The 26,844-nt window shown below is 40.6% G+C and overlaps 1 protein-coding gene across 1 annotated transcript in view; it reads right to left on the bottom strand.

The window, feature by feature from the left end:
- The window catches only part of SPAG17 (sperm associated antigen 17), a 215,282-nt gene that overhangs the window by 175,072 nt on the left and 13,366 nt on the right, over positions 1-26,844 (bottom strand). Inside the window, exons 2-3 of the mRNA XM_047085237.1 lie at positions 6,764-6,904; positions 5,820-5,903 (exon numbers count right to left, since the gene is read on the bottom strand). Of these exons, the coding sequence (XP_046941193.1) occupies positions 5,820-5,903; positions 6,764-6,904 (225 nt within the window). The remainder of the gene's footprint in view (positions 1-5,819; positions 5,904-6,763; positions 6,905-26,844) is intronic.

The following is a 26,844-nucleotide window of genomic DNA, read 5'->3' as shown; positions in this document are numbered from 1 at the left end:
TTCGGGCGAGAAATGCCTCCAAAGCCCAGATTTTGGCACAGTAACTCCCCAGATTGTTTTTATAGTCCCAATGTAGTACTTCTTTGTTACAGCTCAATATTCCTAAATTTTGTTCCAAGTCTTTATTTTACATTTATAAATATCAGGTTGTATTAATTGGTTCCAGCTTTAAAAATGTTCCATCAGAGGTTATTTTCTACTATTTTGATAGTGGTTTCGAAACTCAGGGCACCGAGGCCCTGATGTGGGCCACGTTCTGCAAGCGTCCCTCAAGGACTGGCGTGGAACGGAAAAGATACGCAGATCCTGGGCCTCGCTGTATTCTTTGAAGACTGTACTGGCCATAATAGCTTCAAAGAATTTCAACAAGTTCCTAAGACATGACCTTCCCTTTCCGAAAACCACGCTGGCCAGGCTTGCCTTAATCAAGCTGTGCTTTTCTAAGCATCTTTTTACTTGATCTCCTGCAGCAGTTTTTAATACTTTCCCTACAAGTGAAGTTAAACTAACTGGCCTGTAATTTCCTGGTGTATCCCTAAGCTCTATGAAATAACGGCATTAGGTTGGCTACCTTCCAATTCTTCCTGAATTTTTTTGTTTTGTTTTAAAACGCAGGATTGAAAAGGCCAGAGAATGCTTCCTGACTCCCTTTTCCTTCGTTTCTTCCATGACATACTGCTTTCTGTTCCCAGTAGAGCTGCCATTTTAATAACTTCAAACCTCTTAAATGTTTTCACATATTATTTGTTTCTATCTCTGAAGCATGAGTTTTCCATTTTTCATTCTGACAAGGGCCACCCCCCCCCCAAAATAAGGGCTTCCAATTCCATTGAATAGACTGTTAATTTGAAGCACTGTCAAAGGAATGAGTTTCCTATTAGAAATGTGGACAAGGGAGGCAACTCGATTATAATTAAGTCTGTGTTCTTACTTGTGAATTATTATGAATACGCGTTCGGGAAAGAGCCGAAGAATATATCTACACACATAGAAATAGGAACCAACAAAATGAAATTATTACATCTGGGGATACTAATCCAATATACCAGCAAACTATCTTAAAAACGTGATGAAACTAATTAGATCTTTATGTATAAAATTTGCAACCCATATATTTTTTAACAGCATTTGATTCATTACTTTCAAATCTAACATCAGAAACAAATCTTTCCATATTCAATGATCTATCAGAATGATCTCCCAATAGAAAAGCCCATAAAAATATTTTAATTAAAACCTATGAGTTAAAAAATAATGTCTTATTATTTTTTTTTTACTGATAGGAGTAAAGAGGAAAACTAATAATTATTTGTGTTCATAAAATCGCACTATATTACATAATCTTGCAAATTGTCCAGGATCTTTGTTGTATAGAATTGATCAATTTTTAAAATAAGCCCATCACCAACTAGGCCATAAATACTTTTATTCTTTCTTTTTTTTTTTTTTTCAACGTTTATTTATTTTTGGGACAGAGAGAGACAGAGCATGAACAGGGGAGGGGCAGAGAGAGAGGGAGACACAGAATCGGAAACAGGCTCCAGGCTCTGAGCCATCAGCCCAGAGCCTGACGCGGGGCTCGAACTCACGGACCGCGAGATCGTGACCTGGCTGAAGTTGGACGCTTAACCGACTGCGCCACCCAGGCGCCCCTACTTTTATTCTTTATAGATACCTTTTTTTTGTTTCAGCAAACTTTTGTGTTTTTTAAAAAATTTTGTGGTGACCTCATTTGTTTTTTCCGAATAAGTCATACAGGCAGGCAAACACTGGATGTGTGGATGGATGCTCATTTCTAGGTAGAAGGTATGATATTCACCATCACAAAATAAAGACACCCGTGGGATGGAACCTAAAACTTTTAAGACAGTTTACCCAGATTTCAGAGAAGTTAAAAAAAAAAAAACTGTCCAATTGGTAGTTTTTTTCTTCCTAATTTATCAAAGTCACAAAGTCAAAGTCCAAAATTTGTGCATCTCTTATAATGCACACATACTGTGTCTCAGATTTAATTGCAGGTGGGAGAATCTTTGCAGCTATGCATAGACCTCTCTCATAGGGAACACTGCACCTAGCTTTGAATGATCCTTAATATTTTCCTCTTTAGTTTTGGTCGGGACCGAATAAACCTGCAAATGAACAAGTCAGATTCTCTATGTGGGCCATAAAACAGACACATGCAGCCAAATATTTGTGCACATTTAGTAAACAAATTTAAGCCCAAGAGTGTATCTTAAAGCATGGATTCTATGGAGTGTTTGAAATATTTCCTCATAGATATCCATATTCAGGATTTTAAAGTTGTAATTCAAATACGTATAGGATTTCCCTTTCCTACTGAGTATATCTTATACCATCTAATTACAAATTTAGCACATATTCACTCTTCTCCCTCTCCTATGCCTTTACTTATGTCAAGACCGCCAGGACCTACTATCCGAGGGTGGACAGATTTGAGCCCAGTGGAAAAGTACCAGGTTTGTGGTAAAGAGGAACAACCTGAGGCTATGTACTTAACTATGGCCAAATTCAAGTTCTTCACTATTCTAATTAGTAAACTTCCTACCTTCTCTCTGCCTCCATCTCCCCATCTGTAAAATGGGGATATTTACATTTCCTTTTAGAATTGTGATATGGGTTAATTGGAATAATATATGTTCAAGATCAAAATTAGCCACGCTTGCTTTCCCTCCCAACGCCACCTTCTCCACAAGGCTCCTCTAGATCTCACCCATCACCCCACAGTAGCTAATGGTAAGCTCATCTTCCTTTGAATGCCCATGACACTTCATCTGTCTCTCCGGGACTTCGATGCACTGTATTGTTCACTCTTTTAATAAACATTTGTTGACCATTTATTGTGTGTTAGGATATATTTTCCCCCCTTTTCCCCATAACTAATCCTTAAGCTTCTTGAAGTTACAGTCTTTATAATATTCATCTCTCCCCACCACCCATTGTCTAGATAGTGTTTAAACCCCTAGTGTTGAACAAGAATGTAGCTGTTAATTGTTTGGTATTTGGTAAAATGCCACTATTTGGCAAAACTGGTCATTATATAATACAGACAATATCTGTATATCCATTTTCATAGAAGTCCGCATCCTCAAATAGGATTACAAGCTAGAAAGTATGTTCGTATGTAAGGCCAATGCATGGGATCATCATCATTTTCATCATCATTATTAAATAATGATATTAAATAATAATAGACTACTACTATAATAAAGTAATAGGTAACATCCCTGAGACTATGCACAAAGGTGAATATTTTCCCATTCCCATACGAGTCCTTAGAATAGTTCCTGATAGAGCAGGACATGGTTTCCGACAGGAGATGGTGAACGAACAAATGGGCTGTAGCTATGTCTCTGTGGAATTACATTAGCACAAATCTAAGCACATTTTCAAAGAACTGTGGTTTATAAATAAAGACTCTCTCATATATACAATACTATGGCTCGATGAACTCTAAAGTTTCAGGGGAAATTACACAATTTCAAAATGAGGCTGTGTGTACACAACACCAAGCCATCCAAGTGAAAGCCTGAGCAAATCACTTAGGAATGTGGTCTTTGCTGGCCCAGACATCGCAAGTCGTTATTGGAAATATGTAATGTGGTTCTGACGCTATTTTACTACTCATGGATGAACTGCACTGTGGTGACATTTCACTTTAATTTGCTGCTCCTAATTGACTGCAGGCAAGGAAACCAGAAAGCCAAACTGGTCAGCACCATGTTTAAAGTGAGAACAACTAGGCTCGGATTTAAGACCAATGAGGGTATCCTACCAATAGAAGTAAATGTAAGTGGATGGTCTTCATAGTGTCTACCTTGAGTTCTCCTTCCAAAATGGAGGAGACACAACTCTATGGATATCACGTCACATAAGTGATTTTCTTAGGTGACCTTTTCTTCCCCATTGCTGAGTTTCTTTTGAGAAAAAACTCCCCAAAGAGGCTCCTGGGGAGTTGACCTGTGCCATGTGTCCTAGTTGCTACAGATTGTGCAAGACTTCAAGCAGAAATAGACTCGTAAGCCTCAAACACAAGTCCCAAAAGAGTTTGGCTTCTGCGCCTCTTTCATGGTCACCGCTCACAACTACCTTGGAGTTCTCAGTTGACACGGCCTGCAGCTCCTCAATTCACTTGGGGTGAGGTACCAAGTGACAGAGTTTCTGAACATGTCCTAAGCGTGAAGGGACTGAGATTGGAAAGGTGCCCTCTTCTCCCGATGTGCATTCTGTCCTCGGCTGACGCTGATCAAGAGCCTGAATTTGTTTCATGTTCTATATCTGTTTTTACTGAAGCAACTGGAGTTGATGCATGTCTGGTATACCCAAGGGCCAATCTCTGTGGTGCTCATTCTCCCTTCCCTTTTCTTCTGGAACCATTCAGAAAAGGGTATGTGTGGGGGTGTGGGAGGCTTAGTGCCCAAATGCTCCACTGGAAGAATGTGGCAGAGCCAGATGTGAAATGGACCTCCCCTGAGTGAAGGATTCACAACCCAGAGCCACAGCACATATTGGAGAGGAATGGCTTTCTAACTGAACTCTGGATTTGTAACATTGTGCTATCCCACATCCAAGTCAAAATGTCTGTCCAGATTAGACATCAAAACTGGCCTGTTATCATCTCTGATTTTTACTGAGCATCTTTGAAGAAGAAAGAGTCCTTTGGGGGCTAATTGGTCCCAGGCCTGAGAATTGGACACGGTTTTCTATGGCTACTTCAGAAGAAAACTTCCAGCATTTTAAATCCAGGTATCACATAATGTTTCAACTGGAGCACGCACATCCAGAGCATCATAAAAAAGAGGGGAAACGTGCGTTATTTGACTCCAACAGCACAGAATCAGTTTTTCGTGATAGTAAGAGTAGGATGGCAGGAGTTAATGTTGTAAAATCCACCGTATTGTCAAGCGTAAATAAATCCAATGAAACTTGTTCAGATAGTACTCAGGCAATACTAAAGCGGCCATTAGGAAATCATCCAAGACCTGAGACACATAAAAACTTTATTAGATCACTGAAATAAAGTGCAAACAAGTTTGTCTTAGAAAGATCCAAAAATCTTTATGCTTTCAGTCTGACGAGCCATAAAACAGTGCCTGACAAATTTTAAGTGATATTCTAATTAATCACTGGATTTTTATAGCTTCTCGTAAGCTGTAAGTTCGATATTAACAAGGCAGCAGGAGAGGAAATCCCCTTGTACTGAGCATGAGTTCTAAGTCTTTGCATAAACCCAATGGTCACCCAGGCCAGACTTTTGTGTTAAGCATCTGCTAGGGACAGAATGGACCATTAATCTAAAAATTATCATTATTTCATGTTGGTTGAAGTAGGATGGAAGTGTGCCCAAATTTCACAAACTGATGGAAAATTGTAACAGCTGTGTCTCTGTCTTGTACAGGAAACACTTTCTGGGGCACTTTTACATTGTTCCTTTGGTGAAACTAATATTTTGTAATACACTAATAATACAGCTCCCTTTAATATCATCACACACTTAATAATTACCATGAAAAAGTATGACCCAACTCTCTTGAATATAAAAACTTCTGATTTATAATCTTCAATTGGATGCAGGGATGGTGTCGACAATCTAGAACAATTTTATTCCTAGAGAGGGATTTTGTTAGAATGGAGGCAGATTTTTTTTTTAAGTGTCTGCCCTCAGGCAGCTCCAATGAGGACCCAGAACTTGCTTTCAAAGAATGAATTAAAAACTTCTTAAAAAGTGACTATCAGATCACCACTTCAGTTCTCATTTTCTAAAAATTACAAAACTCTTTTCAGTAAAGATGTTCACCTACCTCATAATATAAGGGAGCACTATTGCCTACAGGTTTCTTTGCTTTCTTAGATGTAGTTCCAAGAAGGGCATTTGATTCATTGATCTGTAAGAAAATCAAATTCATCTATGATGAACAAGAGAAGCGTACTTAAAGAATAGTTAGGTATATATAAATTTCAAATACTTAGGTGACTTGAAGGGTTGAGAAACCTAGCAAGGAAGAGATATTCATTAATTAAGTAAAAAATTTATAGTCACTTTGGTAAAGCTGTTAGTAGTTACAGGCATATGCACCACCTGCCAGGACTTTCCTATGTTGTCATTCCTCTCTGACCTCTGACAGCTAGCCTTCTCTGTAGACCTAATTCTTCTGGCTTGTTATGGACTTTGCCAGAACAGTAAATAGTTTAGTCTTTTATTATTCAATCTTTTATTAAATAGATAATTCCTCGGGGCGCCTGGGTGGCGCAGTCGGTTAAGCGTCCGACTTTAGCCAGGTCACGATCTCGCGGTCCGGGAGTTCGAGCCCCGCGTCAGGCTCTGGGCTGATGGCTCAGAGCCTGGAGCCTGTTTCCGATTCTGTGTCTCCCTCTCTCTCTGCCCCTCCCCCGTTCATGCTCTGTTTCTCTCTGTCTTAAAAATAAATAAACGTTGGAAAAAAAAATTTTTTTTAAAAAAATAGATAATTCCTCAAAGAGCCTAGCAGGGAGTCTGGTATGGCTACAGAGGTTTGGTCAAATGAATGCATGTAGAAAGGGCAATATTCATGGGACTAAACTAATTCTTCCCGATTAAACAGTTCACATTGATTCTAGTTAAATTTTGTTGAAAAGAATCCACCCAAATTTACCCAACAGCCCAAGAATAGTAAAGTCTTATTTAGTTTATTACTTTATTCTGTTATTTTAGGCAAAAAAAAAAAAAAAAGTCTTCAAGGGGCTTAGAGATGAAAGGGACAGGTACCTGCTGTAGAATGTCTTGCCATGATACGATACTGAAGAATTTGCGCTGAGGGACCTGGACAGCAAGAGTCAATGCTCGAATGGGAAGATCGTCCTCAATCCGGTTTCCAACTACAAAAGCGATGGAGCCCTTCCAATCATTCTGTTCAAAAAAAACCCAGAAGGAATTAAATGATAAATACTCCTGGGTAGGTTATGTGTCTAAAGCTTCCACCAAAAAAACAAGGTAATTTTCACTTTAAGCCCTACCTTAAAGGTAAGCGTTGAGCATATATAGTGTGTATAAATTTCTGACTCAAGTGGCCGCAAGGCGGCAGTGTTGCACCAAATTTCATGTAACTCGACCAAAAAAAAAAACCATTTTCTTTTGAAACTAGACCTTTTATTTTAAGGCAGACAACTTTTTAAAAATGGCATGCTTTCACAAGAATGCTGTCCAAGAGTAATTTGGTATTAGGAATAAATAGGTCGTTTCATGTTACAAATATATATTAAGAGATAATCTTGAAAGCAGAAATCTTTGTTTTCTTCCCTGGTACATCCTAAGAGTATAAATAGCGCTAGGAGCATAGTAGGAACTCAATAAACTCTGGTTGAATATTGGGTAATATTGAATGAGTTGCCAAATGGGCTTTTATATGGGGTAAAATTTTAATCCCTGAAGTTTTGGTAAAGCACGGAACTAGAACACAGCTTTTCCTCCTCATGTAACACGAGAATCTCATCGCTAATTCACAAACGAGTACTTCCCCCCACTCCCAGACATAGGCTAAAATATTATACTCGGACATGAAATTTGCATCAAATAATTTAAAGAAATGTTACTAAATGTTATAATATTCTTATTCAGTAATCCCTTTCTCTGTCTATTATAATGATAAATTCTCTTGAGAAGAAGCAGCTGGCTGGAGAGTAAGGATGGAATTTACTGAATTACCCACTGTGTGGTGCTGGGTGTCAAGGTCAGGCACACCAGGTCTAGTGCTTTTGCACACTCACAATCCTATGGGGAGATGGAAGAAGCAAACTTGATAAAGACATTTGGAAAGAGAGATAAATAATAAAGGGGGGCACACTAACCACGTGTCTTCTCTAGGCTTTACTTCCCCCATTTATAAAATAAAGGAGTTCAGACAGGGCAATACCTAACGTCCCTCTAGCTCTGCTCTAGAAATCTGATTCAAAAAGAGTAAAACTTCTTGTTGATGGATTCCAAAACAACGTCTACGATGAGGTGAAAGGATATTACACAAATTTAATGAATTGCATAATTTTCTGTGGTGCTCTGTGGTTTCTGTCCAGTCCATGGTCAGGGTGATGACAGAACTAGGGTTTAGGAGGGAGAAAAGACCTCAGTGCAAATTCTTCTTTAGCATCGAATAATCAGTATCCTTAAAGGTCTCTTACTTCTCTCCACAGAAACTTACTAACTACCTAACAAAACCCACCAATGTTGCATTCAGAACAAAAACCACACATGAAAGCAGAAAAATGTGTATTTTACCTACAAAGTATGTGTGTGTGTGTGCATATGTACATGTAGGTGTGGCTCGATCTGTTTGCCTCTGTTATGTTGGGTTTAAGACCTTTTTCGTTTGTTTGCTAATTCACCACAGGAAGACTGAGCATCTGTTTTTTTTTTTTTTAATATTCTGATTTTCAAAGTAGGTATGACATTTATAATATATTCTTTTGACAAAAAAAAAAAAATTCCACTATCACCAAATGACCTTTCCCGCATTGGATGCCTTTCTTATCTCTTGTCTGCTCCCCCAGTCAACACTGCAAGTATAATCATTAAAGAAGGAAAATCTCTTTTATTCTCACAAGAAAGTACACGGTTCCTGAACAGGCAATACCCCCAGCTTCCTGTCAGTTATACTTCCTGATACTGAAGATTTTAATGACCACCTCTACCTTATCCCCTCCCCAGGGCAGATGTCCTCGCCAATATTTGAAAGCTGATGGGGACAAGGAAGGACTGCCGCTCCACTCTTTGGGGGACAATTCAGAAAGAGGGCATCACGGTACACCATCTAGGCACCATCTACCCATTAGTATCAGGTGTCAAAGGCAGGTGTTGACTATTTCAGACCAGAAAAAAATAAGGGAGGAGGAGGAGGAAGGAACTAACAATTATTGAAATCTGCCATGTGCCAGGCATATGTTATCTCATTGAATCCCTGAGTAATCCCTTTAAATAGGTGCACTAATACTTTATAGATGGAAAAACAGAGACCCAACGAAGTGAAACAACTTGTTCAAGGTCATTTTGGCACGGAGACCACATACATGGCTTACAATTTTGTGATCATTTTGAAACGGTTCTGAGAGCAAGTCTTTGGGGTCAGAATGCCTTTCCATAATCCTTAAATTGCACCTAATGGCTACCTCATTCATAGTAAACATAATAGATGAAGATTTATATCACATGTTAAAGTGTATAAAACCTTCAAAAATAGATGATGTAGTAAATCCTTAAGACATCTTAAGATTACTTTTTTTTTTTTTTTTTGAATCGATGATAGTTTTACAAAGGTTCAAAGAGGGTTAAGGAAATTTCCTAAGCTTGTCTCTCTCCAAGCCGAGTGTTCTTTACTTTGCCCTGGATGCACCTTAACATGCAAGCTGTTCCTCTGATTCATGGCACTATGCTGAAAATTCTGGGCCCGGTCTCTCCACTGGAAGGGGTCTGGAGAGTCCAGCTGAAACTCCATTTTTCTCATCTGTACTCGCTAGCCCACCAAACTCCTGCTCCCGGAATAGGATCTGTTTGGAAAAATGGGGCCCATGAAGGACTTTATCTGAGTCATGGATTAGTGTCTAATCACATTGCCAGAACCCAGGTAAGCATGAAATGGACTGATCAGACAGTAATAATGCAAATCAAGAATGTCTGCAGAGAAGGATGCACTCACTAGCGTGCTGCACTAGGGGGCAGCGACATGTCAGGAAATGCACAATATTCAACTAATGAAAAGCAAGTCATTGCCCTGGGGTCTAATTAGGAAGAATCCTTAAATGAACAATGCTCTGTGGAGATCATTTCTGAATCTTTCTCTTGGGACTTCAGGATAACTGTAGATTACAAATTCCCATGAGCTGGCAGCAGTTTTAGAAATAGGAAATTGTTTTGGAAAAAATGGGACACAGATTTGGTAAAAAGCTATTCAAAACACCCCTCCACCCGTATTCCCCCCCTGCCCGCCAACATGCCGTTAAACACAGTCCTTAAATTTGGGTTCACAGGGCACCAAGAGAAATTGAGTACAGAGAAAACAAATGTTGACAGACCATAGGGGAGAAATGAACACATAGCACGCACTCTGGTGAGTTCTGACCAACTGCCACCGTAGGCGGGTTTGTTTAACACAATTCAAGAAGTTTGGGGTAACTCTTAGCATACGCCTAGACAAAGAAAGCATTCATCATCTTAGAAAAACTACACTGGATGTATCCGATGGTGAAGGATCCGGGGTTTTAGCCTGGGCACACCTCAAACACCTTAGCAAATAAAGTCAGCTCTCTGTTGCCTGGAGGTATATTGGACACAGCTACAGCTGAGTCTTGCCTTCCAGCAGTTATCGATAAAGTCATTCCAAGGATGGAATGGAGTCATGTATGGACACAATCCATTACCTTCTATTTACTTTACCAGCCTCACCTAATTGAAGCTTAGCAGCAGGACGTCTTAACCCAAACACAGACATCGCAGCCTTCCGAAGCGACAAAGTATTCACGTTAATGCAGCGACCCTGGCTGTCTCACATGCACCTACTGTCCCAGACACACAGGGTAGATTGATAACGACTTGCCTTTCCTATATGGCAAACTCCCCAGATTTCCACTTCGGCATTCCTACCTCCTAAGATAGTTACAAAAACCCTTTCAAAAACAAGTGAAAACTAGCTTTTGGCTCATGGGAATGTGATAGCTTCCTCCTATTAGCACAAAGAATCAGGTAGGGGAATGGCAATGCCACACAACACACGTGGTGTCTCCCTCTGCCTTCGCTGGCCTGTGTCAGGGGGCCTTCTGCCCTCAGAGATCTGCCATGAGATTCCCACGGTCCGCTACCTAGTACCGATTGATCCTGACAAGCTCTATGAACCAAGAACTGTCACAACTTTTATTTGGAGATGTACAAGCCCCGAACAAAACCGATGAGGCATTTGAGGAGTCAAATTCTTTTCAGAGCTATTGAACACCATCCAGATAAGCAAACCTGTACTTTAGGTCGATACTCCACTGAAAAGATGACCTTCTTGTTAAGTAGATTTACTGCCAGGGGACAGGGATTTGTGAATGTCTTGCTCATACCAGGTTTTTCCTTCAAAAGGATCTCCATCAGCAAAAGAGTGTTAGTGTGGGCTGTTGGCCAGCAGAAGAAATATTTTTATTACATAGACCCGGCTGCTACAATCGTATGTGTTAAAAAGGGGTTGTAATTATAAAAAAGTTAGGAATATAGATTAAAAATGGGTACACGCTGTTATCTAATAAACAAGAACAATACAATTTCCCAGGATATGCAGTTACCTCACCGCTTTGACTGCCTTTACTAAACAACTTATTATACATTCTTCTCTAACTGCAGATGCCTCACAATCTCTGATAAACACTGTAGTCTGACGTGGTCATCATACTATTATAACTGCTTCTTATTTTAGGAATTGGTTCATGTGGCTGTCATGTGTTCTCAAGTGGATCATGAGCTCTTTAGGTCAGAAATTAGGTTGAATCGCTTTTGTACCTCATGGTGCCCAGCAGTAACTGGGAAATAGAGCAGGGCTCTCTATAAATATCTGTTGATCAATATTTTAAGGCAACAGAGAATGTGCTTGGACGGTGAGACTTTGGCTCTGTGAAATCATAAGGCACTAGAAGGTAGCATATCATGAAACCGTGATGCACACACGGTCTGCAGCTATGAGGCCTTTTAGGAGGGGAACAGGCTGTATCTGATCCAGCATGGTTTATGGCAGGCGTCCGTGACAAGGGTTTGGGGCGTTAGGCCCTGCAGCTGTGCCTCCGCTAAAACAGGTTTCCTGGGAGTGGCTCAGTCGAGCAACCAGATGGTAGGGGAAGGAGGCAGCTCTTCCAGATAAGAGGGGAAGAGCCAAAGACTCACATACAAACATGCATGGACTATAAAACCATTCCTCCCTCTCTCTCTTTTCTGCTTTCTCCCATCACCCAACAAGAGGGACCTCCATGGCCTGCTCCCTCCTGCCCTCCACCCAACTGCCTACAGGCTGCAAGTCCTGTGACTCCTTTCTCTTTCTTGGTCTTTATGAAATTCTTACGAGCCTGATTTTATGGCGAGGGAATATTAAGGTGGGGCGGGGAGGGAGGAAAGACAGAAGCCGCACAGGGTATCAGGGGCCAGATGTGCACAATCCGAACCTGACACATGGGGCATCGCTGCCCCATCCGTCCTAACCTTCTGACCCTCAGCAGGAGTGTTCTGGGTCCGATTGCCCCCACTCTTCCCGACTGCCCGGTGAGGTTGTGGCGACAACGTGAAATCCCCCCATGGTGGGAGTATCGAAACGACGACAGTGCTAAATGCCATGAGTCAGGGCTTTGCCCCTAGAGAACCGGTGGGTAAACATTTACCAGCACGTCAGGGCCCCGCCCCAGGAAGGCCCATGCGTCTAAGACTGACATAGAGATGCCGAGACCGTCTCTGGAAAAATACTGAGGACCAAGCAGTTTCTCTCCATCTGTCACACTCCCCACCCCCCCATACATGTTGTGCAGCACGTGCTGTGTGAAGTGATATTGTCTGCCCATGCTGTTTCTGGTGTGACCCAGTCTGAAGTGCCGTCCTCCCAAATGAGCTTTATGAAAAGCAGACGAGAGTGAGGAGAGAGAGGCCACTACGGCAAGAGCTGGGCCAACCCAACCCAAGGCTCTCCTTTCCTCCCTACCACCTTGGGGATACTTTTCCACTCAGGCATCTGACTCACTGAACCACTGCCGTGGCGGGGTCGGGGGGAGGTTGGTCCCCGAGCACCTCTCACCCACAGGCGGTGAGACTCCCTCACATTTCAGTGACCTCCTGGAGAGGTGCAGGTCTTCGTGGCATAGTGATTAGGAGCCTGGGCTCAGGAGGCCAACTTCTTGGATTCAAATTTTAATGCATCGTCTGTGTGTCCCTGGGCAGGTTACTTAACTTCTCTGTGCCTCAGGTATAAATGGGGATAACCACAGTACTTGCCTCATGGGATTGTTGTGAAGACAGAATGAGTAAACCTACAGAAGGCCCTTCTGAGCACAGCACCTAGGAATGATCATAGGCATCACCATGGATGCTATTTTTGGTGGGGGCTTCTGTTCTTGGTAGCCATTAAAACAAATATGGTTATTCCATACATGCTGTTCCCAGCGGGGAGAGCTTATGAGTGAATCAAGAAAAAAAATCAAGCAGAATATCAACAGCTGTATCATGAAAAAAAAAAAACCTTAATTTGAATGACAATCTGTAGAATAACTCTCGTTGATAACGATAAACTTATTAACTGATATACTTCTAAAACATCTTAGGTCCTTGGAAGACAGGGCACAAGTCACAAACATACTATGCTTAAAATTCTAAAGGTATGTTCTTTGCAGAGCTGTGGGAAAAAACGCACGAGTGTGGCAGAAGGGGGCTTGAAATCATTTTGAGCTTGGAAGAGGCCAGGCAGAGACACGGACTCATCCCCAACTGGGCAAGAGATGTGGGCCGGAGTCAGGAGAGAAGGGCAGAGCTGACCAAGGAGGCAGTGAGCTCGGAGGAAGCCGCACAGAGGGCTGGGGCAGACAGTTGCACCGGACTAATTCTCATTAGAGACGGAGACCCGCTCACTGGGCTTAAAAAAATAAGAACACGATCACACCTTTGGTATGTGAATTGCAAATATTAATCTGATTAATTGTATGGACGCAGACCTAAAGCCCAGATACCACGTAGGGCTAGTTCTTAAAAACAAAAACGAAGTGATTAAAGTTTATTTTTGATAGAGAGCGTTCATGCACCTCTCTCTCCAGATCAGACAAGTCCCTGGCCTGTGGCTATATTCTGGCTCCTCAGAGCCTCTGTAGGGCTTTCTAGAATTCATCACCCGCTTCTCCTGAGCAGAATGCAATTTATCCACGTCACCTCCTATTCAGCTCAGGGCCTTAATACTTGATTTGTTAACTAGACAAATTAATATACCCCACAGCATTAGTGACTGGGACCATCTTAGAGTTCTGTTTTGTTTTTTTTTTTTTTCTCTCCATGCTATCTGCATTTTCAGAAAAAGAATCTGAGCGACTCCTGGACTAACTCAAAGGGATGCCCTGCTAACGGGGGTATGTTAGCAGTGGTCTGGGCCAGTGGAAAAGGCTCCCCTAGAATCATACCACCTAGACAACTTCCTACTTTGCTCATTGGCCTGGCATATCGTAGCATTCAATAAATGTTTCTTGAACTTAGCAGCCAAAACCACACAGTAAGGAGAAATTTTTACACATGTTTAGAATGGGAAGGACAGCTAAGTATGTGGCATTTTATCAGGTGCACTCAGAACTTCAGAAGGAACTATGCCTCTGAATCACGGAGCATTTGAAGTAAAGAAAGGACATATTCCTTTGATAGGTAGACGGCACTGTAATGTCTTCTGTTCACTGATGAGAGCTCAGCCGTCCAGAACCATCTTTACTGTGCACGCACGTGCTATCTGGTTGGTTTTCCTTCTTCATGAGCATTAGATGTGGTCACTAACTAAAATTATTGAAGTTCTGGTGCAAAGACACAGAGCTTTGAAGTGTTGTTCACTTCTGCCTCTGTGGTTTCTTAGACAAATGACGTTGGAACTACCTTTGTGCCTCAGTTTCTCATTTATAAAGATGAGCCTAATAATACAAGCTTCCAAAGGTTTTTTTCAGGGCTCCTCTGAACAAACATACCCAGGATCATTTTGTAAACTGTAACGTACCGTGCAAAGGTAAAACATTAATAGATTAAATAATTCTTATTTCCCCTAGAAACTTCGGCAAAAACGGGTTCAAAGAGCTGGTTGCTTCTTTAGTTTTGAATTTGGCTATGTCCTGCCGATCCTCTTTGGATGCTTTAGCCTCTGAGGTTGGCTGTCTGATCATTTTTCTTTCGTTTTTCAGAGTCCTTGGCCCATCCCACCGATGTAGCACATGAGCCTAATTCGGTTTTGCTCCGTGCATCAGAGAGTTTTAAGACAGCTAGTAAAACACCACATGGAAAAGCTTTGCAGGGAATTCTACTCCACAGAGAAACCACAGAAACTACGACACACCTTAACTATCTCCCCACCCCCAACAGTTGGCTAAAATTACGGCTCCGTTACGTTAGTACAATCCAACCGGTTTTGTTGCTCGGAGCAAAATCTGAGGTCCAGAACAAACTTCAGAACATAAGAAGTAAGGCAAACCTCAAAAGGAAACACGCTTCTTTGGGTTTTCAAACAAATATTACATATCAGAGGCATTCTTCTAACGGAGGAGACCAAGCAAAGGGAAGAGGGGTCCTGCTAATTGCGCCACAAACGTAAAATGGGAATCGGGGACTCACCCCAAAGAAAGGAGATCCCTTTTCATCATCAGATATTAAAGGCTACAACTTGTCATCAACTCCATCCTCAGACATGGGACCCTCTTGTCCCTCCCTCAAGTCCCTTCAGTGTTGAGTTGCTATCTCCCACATTAAAAATGAAGATGTAGGTTCAAGACTCAGTATTAGCTCATGATTACCCTCTCATAGCCTTTTTCTTTGGTTTTTGTTTTTTCCCATCTTCATTTCTCTATTTTAAATGACATTTATCCGCTGAACGTTATGGGTGTGTTCCATAAATTTGTCTGGCCTTGGCACTGAGACTACTCAGAGGGAAAGAATAACCAGCCAATACTCTTCCTAATGCATCATCCGTGCCCCATAGCTGCTGCTGAGTTCATTACGTGTCACGGACAACTCATTTTCCTGTAGTTAATCCGAGTGTCCTCACTTATTTGTTTACTACACAAGCACTGACGGAGTTTAATTTCCACATCCATCTAGAGTGAGTACAGGATCCCCAAGGATGCTGCTGACGACCACAAGGATACCAGACTATCTTGATTGTAAACACTCCATCTTATTCTCTTCCAAATTCAATGAACTATTCAAGAAACACCAATATTCCGGCAACCAAATTATGATGTGGGAAGGAAGGAGAATCTAAGGATGGCCCTGGGGCAATGCCAGGTCTTCTAGATACCCAAGGTTGACCATGCTTATAGGGAATGATGGGGTTAATCTGAAAACTCCCAGAGGGTGTCTCAAAAAAGCTCCGAGGGTGCCCCTTGAGCAACAATGTGCTCAGGAATCTGTGATCTGCCTCAATTCAACAAGAAACAGGCAGCAATTCTACCAAAAAAGCATTTGTTAGTGTGATTAAACATCTGTGATATATGAAACTGCAATGGTTACACAAAAATGACTAAGATAGGAGTTTGAATGTAAGCAAACTACCTTTATATTTCAAAATAAGTTCCTTAAAAGACCTTTCCTTTGTTCAGGCTGCTTAACGACCTCAACTTCTCTGGCCCATTAAGGGAGTCAGGATTTGCAGCTTTCCAGAGCTGGCACTGTGCAGTGACCTTGACTTTTCCAGCCTCCCAGAAAGCAGGAGTTGTTCAATGAAGGCCAGAGGTGGTGGAGATCTGTCTCTGGTGAGAAAACTGGGATAAGACCCCCAAATTGACAAGCAAAGGGTAAAAAGGACTCATCAATATCAACCAGTCCTGGCGGGTGGGCAGAGTAGAGCATGGGTGGGTGTCTGAGGCAGTTCTTGGGATCTTTCTTCTAGAATGCTCATGACTTTCTTCAGATCTCCACTCCACTGCTGCTGTGTTAGGGAAGAGTTTCTCAGGAGGCTGACAAGAAGGTGGGGTGGAGGAGAGCCAGGAAGGAAGGCGTCACTGAAGTCAGGGGAGGAGTGGTATATATCGTCAAAGGCAATTAGAAGGTTACCAGTGACCTTAGCAAGAGCAGTTCTATTTGAATGAAACTGCTTCCTGCTCATTCCTTCACTCCTGCAACACTATCCACCCTCATAATTCACATATCTCCTTCACAATATGAACCTCGTGTAAAGACCATGTGACTAAGTATTCCAAGTTAATGATTATGATAAATTTCAAGCCCTCGATCTGGATATGGTTATTAATTTTCTCCAATTACACAGGTACATGGAGTCTATTTATTGGTTACATCAGGGCAGTAATTCATTATAATTATTCCTTTCCTATTGATTCCCTAATATAGTCCTTACAATAGCTCTTTCAATGGTGTAATAAAAAGAGAACTGGCTTTAGTATCAGAAAACCTGGTTATTAGTCCTGATTCCAACCACATGGTCTTGGAAAAACACTCAGATACTCAGAATATGGACCTTAGTAAAATAATGCTTATAGTGGAGAGTCATTCATTCATTCAACCAATATTTACTGAGGAGTTACTAAGTGCCAAACATCAAAATGGGCATTAGGAATAGAATGCATAGGCATGCGACATAATTACTATCCTTAAACCATATCAGCCTGGGAAGGAAATACACAAATAAAAGTGAAAAGAGACTATATATGAAAGTATTTCATAACTATAAATCACCGTACAAAGTATTTTTTTTAATTATTATACTGTTCAATCCTAATTTATTCACTAATAATGAACATTTACTAAGTGGGGACCTATGTTGTACGTGCTACTCTAAAAATGGAGGACACAAAAATGGATAAGAGCAATTAAAGGTAATGAACTCTTTCTGTATATCTCAACATGGTAGACTTCAAAACACAATGAACGCTGAATAAAAAAAGACAAATTGCAGAATTGGTAAATAGAATATGGAAATTAAAAAAATATAGTCATCATACAGAAACATAGAGTAATCATACAGTGAACACCACTACATATCATTCATGGATATAGATAAAGAAGTTCATAGATAGGCTGAGAGGATATGCCTTAAATTCTTGTTGGAGTTTGTTTCTGGGAAGAAAGAGAAAGAGATAGAACAGGGGGTGGCGTTAAGGACAAAGTTTTCAGGGTTTTTTCAGCGTTTACTTAAAAAAAAAAGAAAGACAAAGTAGCAACTGTCAATTTTTCATGATACAATTTTCCATGGTACAAATGTGCTTGTTATATTATTCTTTGAGCTTGTCTGATTTTAAAAAGTACGGAAACGAAGTTTCTGGTCTCAAAAGACCCCCACAGTCTGGTAGGGGAGACAGATATATGAAAGTCACAATGTAAGGTGATATGCATTTTACTAGACCACATCTCTCTCTGTGTCTTAGGCAAAGTTTCATGGGCAGATGCCACTTAAAAGAAATAGTGAAAGGAATTCTTCAACTACGTCTCCTGCTTGTCCACTTTCTCTCTACACAGTGGCCTCACTTCCACTGCCTCAGAAAAGCAAAATTTTCTTGCTTATGTTTCCTCCCCTGTTCACATTTCATCTCCATGCATTCTTCATGAGTCTCAAGAACTTGCTCTTTTCCTTGGACTGAGGAAGATTCTAATCCCTCCTCTGCTGTTCTAGAGCCAATGATTCACTTTCCTTTGACCTTGTCTACAAGTTTGTTCCTTCAATTGTCCCATCTCGCCCTCTCCAGTTTTCCAGCCCTTCTCCTTTCCCCTCTATGGCATTTCACACATGGATAACTATCTTTACCTAGTTCCAGTCTTCCCACTAACTGATTCCCATCTGATCTCCTTTTCTTCATAATTGAACTCCCCAGAACATGTGACCTACACTTGAGGCTTCCATATACTGATAAGCTCCATGTGGTTTTTTTTTCATTTCTTTAAAAAAAAAATTATTCTCAAGATAGCTAACCTACAGTGTAGTCTTGGGTTCAGGACTAGATTCCAGTGATTCATCACTTACATATAACACCCAGTGCTCATCCCAATAAGTGCCCTCCTTAATGCCCATCACCCATTTTCCCCACCCCTCAACCCCATCCCCATCAACCCTCAGTTTGTCTTTTGTATTTAAAAGTCTCTTATGGTTTGCCTCCCTCTCTATTTTTACCTTATTTTTTCCTGCTCTTCCCCTGTGAACATCTGTTAAGTTTCTCAAGTTTCACATATGAGTTAAATCATAGGATATCTGTATTTCTCTGACTTATTTCACTTAGCACAATATCCTCCACTTCCATCCGCATTGTTGCAAATGGCAAGATTTCATTCTTTTTCATTGCTGAGTAGTATTCCATTGTGTGTGTGTGTGTGTGTGTGTGTGTGTGTGTGTGTGTGTGTATACACCACATCTTCTTAATCCATTCATCAGTTGGACATTTGGGCTCTTTCCATAATTTAAGCCTATGTTCTTATACTCTATAGTCTTGTTTCCAACTCCCTCCTTGATCACCATTACCACCACCATTCACCCTATTGAAATTACATCCTTGAAGGTCACTAATGATATTCTTATCACCAAATATAGTTGCCTTGCCCTTTTCTCCCCACATCTCCATATGTGGGTGACTTGACCCTTCTCCCTGATCTAACTTCCAGGGCTCCACCCTGTCCTCATTCTGTCTTTACTATTTTGGATGTTCCATTTCTGACCACCAGGCTCTTTCTTTTCTTTCCGTTTCATACATGAGGATCTTTTAGATATTCCACAGAATTCTGTTCTTAACCTTCTGTTCTTCTCCTGGCACATACTCTCTACTGGATAGTTTAGCTGCTCCCATGGAGCACCTCTCTACTGACAATCCCTAAGTTCATGTTTCCAACCATGGACTGTGAGCCTATGTTTGACTTCCTGATGAACATTTCTACTTTGATGTTCTACCATCATCTCAAACTCAGTGTATCTAAAAGCTGAGCTCTTTGCCTCTCTCTAGCCTAAAAACAAAACAAAATCTTCCACATCACAAACAGTAAAAGTCATCCAAGTTCATCCTGCTAAATTAGTTGATTTCTGAGACTCTCCATTTCTCCCAGTCATCATAACTTCAAATCCTCTCCCATTCTCCTCTCGGCTGGCAGCCACAGTTACTTTCTTCCTAGGGTTTCTTGAATATGCCGCTTCCTTTTCATTTTCATGACAATTCTCCTAGCTCAACCTATAACTACCTCAAATCTGGACCATTGAAAACAACTTCCGCAGGGTCTAGTCAAGCCTCCAGCTTCTTCTATCTCCAAACTATTAATTTTCCTAAGACATCAAATTTATCATTTCACTCTTCATTTACAGAAGGTATTTTAATTGTCAACTCTTGGACTCTAATGGAGTAGAACTCAAAGCCCTTTACCTGCCCTTCCTCAGATATTTTTAATACCATACTGTCTATTACTTTTCTAAAGTCTTACAGCTCAGGTAAATTTCTCTCTGTAAAATGTTGAACTTCAACTCTCTCATGTAAATAAGAATAATATGTTGTTGTGAGGATTGACCATGATAATATGTGTAAAGAACCTAACACAGCGTCTGGTTTATGGCTAACTGTATATCACAAATATGCTCTATGTTTTCTCAGTTCTCTGCTCACCTCAGCCTGGTCTTTTTATACAGAATGTCTTCCTTCCAGCTGAAATTCCTGCTTGATTTTTCCCAGCCCAACAGTGATCTCTATGTCCTCTGACTACCTATAAAAACTCACTGTCAGTACTATGCTAGTACTATGGTACATACATTGTGATCACTGTATTAGGGTATGTCTTAAACATTAGTTTGCATCAGACACATGCTTGATAAAGCACAAATAACCGGGCTCCACCCTGAATCTATGATTCAGTAAGAATGGGGTGGGGCCTGAGAATCTACATTTCTTGTAAGTTCCTCACTATTGCTATGGCTTCTGGTCCAGGGATCATACTTTTTTTTTTTTAATTTTTTTTAATGTTTATTTATTTTTGAGAGAGACAGAGACAGAGTGTGAACGGGGGAGGGGCAGAGAGAGAGGGAGACACAGAATCTGAAACAGGCTCCAGGCTCTGAGCTGTCACCACAGAGCCTGACGCGGGGCTTGAACTCACAAGCCACGAGATCATGACCTGAGCTGAAGTCGGACTCCCAATGGACTGAGTCACCCAGATGCCCCAAGGGATCACACTTTTAGGAGGACTGCTGTCTGTCATTCTCAGATTGTAAGCTCCTATAAAACAGAATTGCTACATTGTTCCTTTTTCCACTGACCCACCCTCTTTATTCTTTTCTCTCTTTTTAAGTTTACTTACTTATTTAATTTTGAGAGAGAGAGAGAGAGAGAGAGAGAGAGAGAGCATGCATGAGTGAGCGGGGGGCAGAAAGAGAGGGAGAAGAAAATCCCAAGCAGGCTGACACTGTCAGCATGGAACCTGACACAGGACTCAAACTCACAAACCGTCAGATCACAACCTGAGTCGAAACCAAGAGTTGGACACTTAACTGACCGAGCCATCCAGGCGCTCCGTCGTTTTTTTATATACTCCAGGTAGTACATTGGACAGTAATTTAACATGGAAGAAACGTGTTTTTTCAACGGAATTTAATGCAGACTCCATATTCACTAGCTGGTGTAATCAGTCTTAAACCATGTCCAACATTTTAAAATCTACTGAAATGGAATGACTTAGTCAATGACAGGTATTTGTTTATAAAGAAAAGCCCACTAGATATAAATACAGGCAGACAACCCTCAATTCTTCATGTTAGTGGAGAGGTATAAGAACTCTAAGAATTAAAAAAAAAAAGAAAATTATTTGTATTTTCCTTGGAATGCATTTTAAAAGTTATGTTTTGGGATGGGCCTTACACTCCAGAAATTCATAGTGTTTTAAGTATTTTCCCCATGAAGGGATGTTTCTGTATCAAGGACCACTGTCTGCTTTCTCTAAAACAGATGATGGATGGGTGGGAAGGAAGATTAGGAGGCAAGTGTCAATAGCAAAATAGGACAGAGGAATGAAAATGGGGAAAACTTTCAGAAGACAATGAAAGGGTAATTCTGTCTCCAAACCCGGGGAAGATAATGGCTGGCCACTTAATCATGGCCTAGTCTCCCTGTGGACTACCCACATCTCAGCTACTCCTGGGCTGAAGGCATATTATGTAAAGAGGTTCCTGCTGGATAGCTGACATTTTCAATGTTTAGAATTGACTAGTGGGGAAGGTCTATAAAGATTAACATAAGAAAGATTTAGAAAGGCATCCATTTTGCCTAGCTTGCCTTTGTTTTAATCTCACTTTTTCCAATCCAAGCTAGGGTGCAGGCTGTTTCCAGTTGAATTAATTTAAAACATGTCAAGCACAATTGTTCTGTGTCTACATGTTTATTTGTTTGACTGAAAATTTTCATCAACCAAATTAAGCTGGATGACTTTAAAGACTTTTTTTTTAGTAGCTGAAACTCAAAAGAGAGAGAAAGCTTTCAACCATCCTTTTGCTGGAACACTGACTGGCTCCTATAATATAATTAGAGGGGCACCTGCTTGGTTCATTTTAAGAGTCTGACTTTTTTTTTGGCTCAGGTCATGATCTCGTAGTTTGTGAGATCGAACCCCGCGTCGGGTTCTGTGCTGATGGCATGGCGCCTGCTAGAGTTTCTCTCTCTCTCCCTCTTTCTCTCCCTGTCCCCTGCTCTCGTGCAAGGGTGCAGGTGTGCACTCTCCCTTTCTCTCTCTCAAATAAATAAACATTAAAAGAAAAAGAATAATTAGCCATGGTGGTGAGGCCAACCAACAGATAAAGTAAAAGGAAGAACCCTAAAGAAGCCACAAGCAATCTTTCAGCAAAGCTGCAACCAGAAAAGTGAAGTGCACGCCTTGGAGGATGAGCTGGTTTCCTCAGCTGTTTTGATGATGGTGTTAATGAGGGTACAGCCAGAGGTCTCCTCCCCATATGGACTTCACATTTGCAAATTCGGCTCCACATGACCAAAACCTTTGATCTCTAGATAAGACTGTTCATTATTGAGCACAGAGGCACTAAGCAAAAAACCTTCTTGGGCAAAACAGGCCACATCCTTACTTTAAACATAATTTAAAGCATACAGCCTTCTGACCGAAAGTGTCGTCTTTATCACAAAGAGTAATACTGTGTAATATATCTATAGTTCTTTCCATAGCAAAGGTTGAAAACATGGTCATAATAAGCCAGTTTTCCACATTTTCCTAGGTTAGTGCTAAATGAAGAAGTTAAGCAAGATAATAACAATAGGCGTTCTTGAAGGTTTCACTTTATAATTACAGTAACAAGTGTAAAGAAAGAAACCATTTTTATACTCGCTCAGCCTTCTAAATATGCGATGTGAAGATATAAGTGGTTGAACTCAATATTCCTAACCTTAAACTAGTTTGACCCAAACTCAGATATTATGTACATATATGGAGTCATGTACATTTCTGGAGAGCGTATGTTTTTTTCATGGATGTTTATATAATTGGGGGGGGTTCCTTCTCCATTTTCTATTTCAATGTACACTGCCTGAGAAACTGGGCCATTGCCTGTCCCCCCAGGGCCACACACTCTAGTCATATTTAGTAGAAGACGCAATAAGAACAACACAAAGAATAATGATTGTGAGGGAGGAGGACAAGGGGAGGCCAGGAAACAGACTTTTATGTAATCTTAGAAAGCATTTTGCAAGTTTTCATCCCCAAAATATTGAGTTACCATGGGAGTACTTAAAAGCAAAGGTAGGCTTAAGCAGGCCCTTCTCTGCATGAAGTAGTAGTAACGGGGGGGGGGGGAGCCCTAGGGATCATTCTTGAACAGGTTTTATTTAACTAGTTTTATTAAAAATATGAAACTAGATTACAATGAAATCTAAAATCCCAATCCAATGCTGGGTGGCTTCTTTCATTGTCATTTAGTCTAATTCCTTTATTTTGCAGATGGAAAGAAAAATCTATGACATCTTGGCAAGTTGACACAGAGAGAGAGAAGCATGTTCTGATTTCCAGACAGTGAGCCTTCCTCTGTCACCCTGTCTTGCCGTCATTATCAGATATTTTGACAATGACACTGTGCCAAGGGGATAGCTCAGCACTGCAGGGAGATTTCACAAAGGTCTCTGAGCTGAGCAAGCACATATATCAGATGAGATTCAGTGTGGGAAGTCTAAGCGAATGCTTTGAGGAAAACATAATCCAGTCATAAGTTTAGATGATCGACTATAGGGAACGTGTCTATATGTAATGCTTCCCATAACCATCAGCTCAATGTGCTACAGGTCTATTGAAGGGCCTTTGCTCCTCCTGTCTGGAAAAAAAAGGAGGAGTTAAATAGAAAACATTATCCTACCATTTTACGAAACCAGAGTGTCCTCATGGAAAGTTGTGTTGAGTTTTAGGCATAACACTTAAAAAAGGATTGAACAGCTGGAAAGATTGACAGAATGGCAAATAAACTGGTCATGAGGAAGGAGGGACTTCAGGGGGAGGATTGACTAAAACAAATTTCGGGTAGACGGGGGAAATATACAGTATGTCTCAGTCTCTTTAGGGTGTTATAATGGAATACCACAGACTTGGTGGCTTATAAAACAACAGACCTTATTTCTTACAGTTCTAGAGCCTGGGATGCCCAAGATCAAGGAATCTGCAGATTCAGCATCTGGTGAGAGCTCACTTTCTGGCGTATAGATGGTGATCTTCTCACTAAAACCTCAAATGGAAGAAGGGGTGACGGATCTCTCTTGGGTTTCTTTAATTAGGGCACTCATCCCATTCATGAGGCTCCATTCTCATGACCTAATCACCACCTAACGCTCTTGATTTCAGCTCAAGTCATGATCCCAGGGTCGTGGGATCAAGCCCCACATTGGGCTCCATGCTGAGCATGGAGCCTGCTTGAAATTTTCTCTCTCTCTCTCTCCTCTTTCTCCCTCTACTCCTCCCCAGCTCAGGTGCTCGCTCTCTCTCTCTCTCTCTCCCTCTCTCAAAAAAAAAAAAAAGATTGATAAGCGACTTGTACTCTCATCCATTACTGATGGGGGTGTAAATTGCTGTAAACCCTTTGGAAAACTCTATTGTAGTAGCTACTAAAGCTAAGCACATGTCTATCATATGACCTAGCATTTCTATTCCTAAGTATATACCCAAGAGAAATGAGTACAAATGTCCAAAGAAAAATTTGCACAAGACGTTTATAGCATTGCTTGTAATATTTCAAATTAGGAATGACCCAGATGTCAATCAGCAGGAGAATGCATAAAAAAATAATGGCATATTTACACAATGGAATAGTATAATTCCATAAAAAAGAACACACTACTTATACTGCAACAACATATATGAATTTCACAGATATTATGTTGAACAAAAAGGATAAATTGTGTATTAGTTCATTTATATAAAATGCAAGAACAGCAAAAAAATTGAGGATGTTAGAAGTCAGAGTTGTGTGAACTCCCTGGGCTATAAGTATCAACAGATGAAGGTGTGAGGAAACCGGCTGTAGGTCTGGAAGTGTTCTATATCTTCATCTAGATGATGGATTACAGGGGTGTATACATATGTCAAAGTATATCGGGCTGGACATCTATTATTACTGTTTGTTTGCCCACAATAGAAAAAGAAGAAAACTAATGGGACAGGAAGAACATGATTTAAAGGAGGGTAGTTTTAGTACAAATAATAGGAAGGATTACTGCATTTGTTTTATCATTTTTCCAATTGAGATTGACTGAATATGTTCCAGGCACTGTTTCCAGAGGGGAGACCCAAAGATAATACCACTCACTTCTCATCCTTGAGAATTTCACAGTCATGTGAGAGGACAGACCCATCAATAACTCTAATAAACACGGTAAGTGCCATCATCATGTTATTCATAAGAACCATGGAAACATGGTGAATCAAATGTAGGAAATGAGAAGTCAAGGGATAGTTTCATGGAGGAAGAATATTTGAGTTGTGACTTTAAGAAAGAGAAGAAGTTCACCAAGCGGTGTAGGAGAAGGAAGGATATTCTAATATATCTATATATATCTATATATCTATATCTATATCTGTATCTATATCTATCTATATCTATGTCTATGTCTATGTCTATATCTATATCTATATCTATATCTATATCTATATCTATATCTATATCTATATCTATCTATGTCTATATCTATATCTATATGTTATATTTGAAAGCACAAAATTGCCCAGCAGGTTTGAGTTATCTAGTTGTCAGGCATGACGGGGAGTCTGGATAGGGGAGGGACGATGAGGCGGGAATAGGGCTAGGAAGACTGAGAAGGGCCAATAAGTAACTGAGCCAGAAGCAGGAAGTGCCACAGTCATAGTGGTACTACAGAAAGACAACCCAGGCGGCCACAGAGGGTACACAGAGGGGAGAAGAGGAGGCGCCGACAGTCACTGAACACACAGCGCTCACTATGCCAACCTGGTGGCTGAACTGAAATGCATGCTGGCTGGTAGACAGAATGAAAGTAACTGTGCTAAGTGGTAAAATTAAGAATGTAAAATCTATTGACTTGTTAGTACAAGCTGATCATTATAAGATGTTGCTATGATCGTTGATAACTGGGCTTGCTGGCATTGTGACATCAAGGGGACTTTTGCAGCAGGTCTGTGGATCTGGGCTGTGTCACAGTAGACAGCAAGGCTACACTGCGTATCCTTTAGTAGAGCATCCTGGGCTTCTGGAGGATCCCTAGTGAATCATCACCCTAACCTCAAAGTATTGCTTTTGACTTGTTTCGTTTTTACCTTTATTTTCATTATAGTGAAATGCAATTCTGTGTGTATAGTTTTTGATATAACATACACAATTATGGTAAATATTTTAAATAGAAACCCACAGTGAAGAGACTTCAAAGTCTGGATATGTTTCTAAAATTTCTTTTAAGTATCATGTACTCAGGTAAATATTCTGGATTTTCATGAGATCAAAGAAGAAAATAATAATCAACCCCAACCTGAGGCATGTTCTGATACTGTGCAAAAATCATTACAACATTAAAAATGTTTGCATTTCTAAAATGAAAACAACTTGATTCTTTCAACATAAAAATCTGATTAACTTATTATTACAAGTGATATAAATGTTGGATGGAAATAGAGCTCAAAGGTTGTATTGTTAAAAG

The sequence above is a fragment of the Lynx rufus genome, unplaced genomic scaffold (assembly GCF_022079265.1).
Source record: "Lynx rufus isolate CCGP_SWC_20201006 ecotype Redwood Valley unplaced genomic scaffold, mLynRuf1.p SCAF_2, whole genome shotgun sequence".
Lineage (NCBI taxonomy): Eukaryota > Metazoa > Chordata > Mammalia > Carnivora > Felidae > Lynx > Lynx rufus.
Note: the sequence above shows the minus strand (reverse complement) of the source record. Positions and strands in the feature narration are given on the sequence as shown.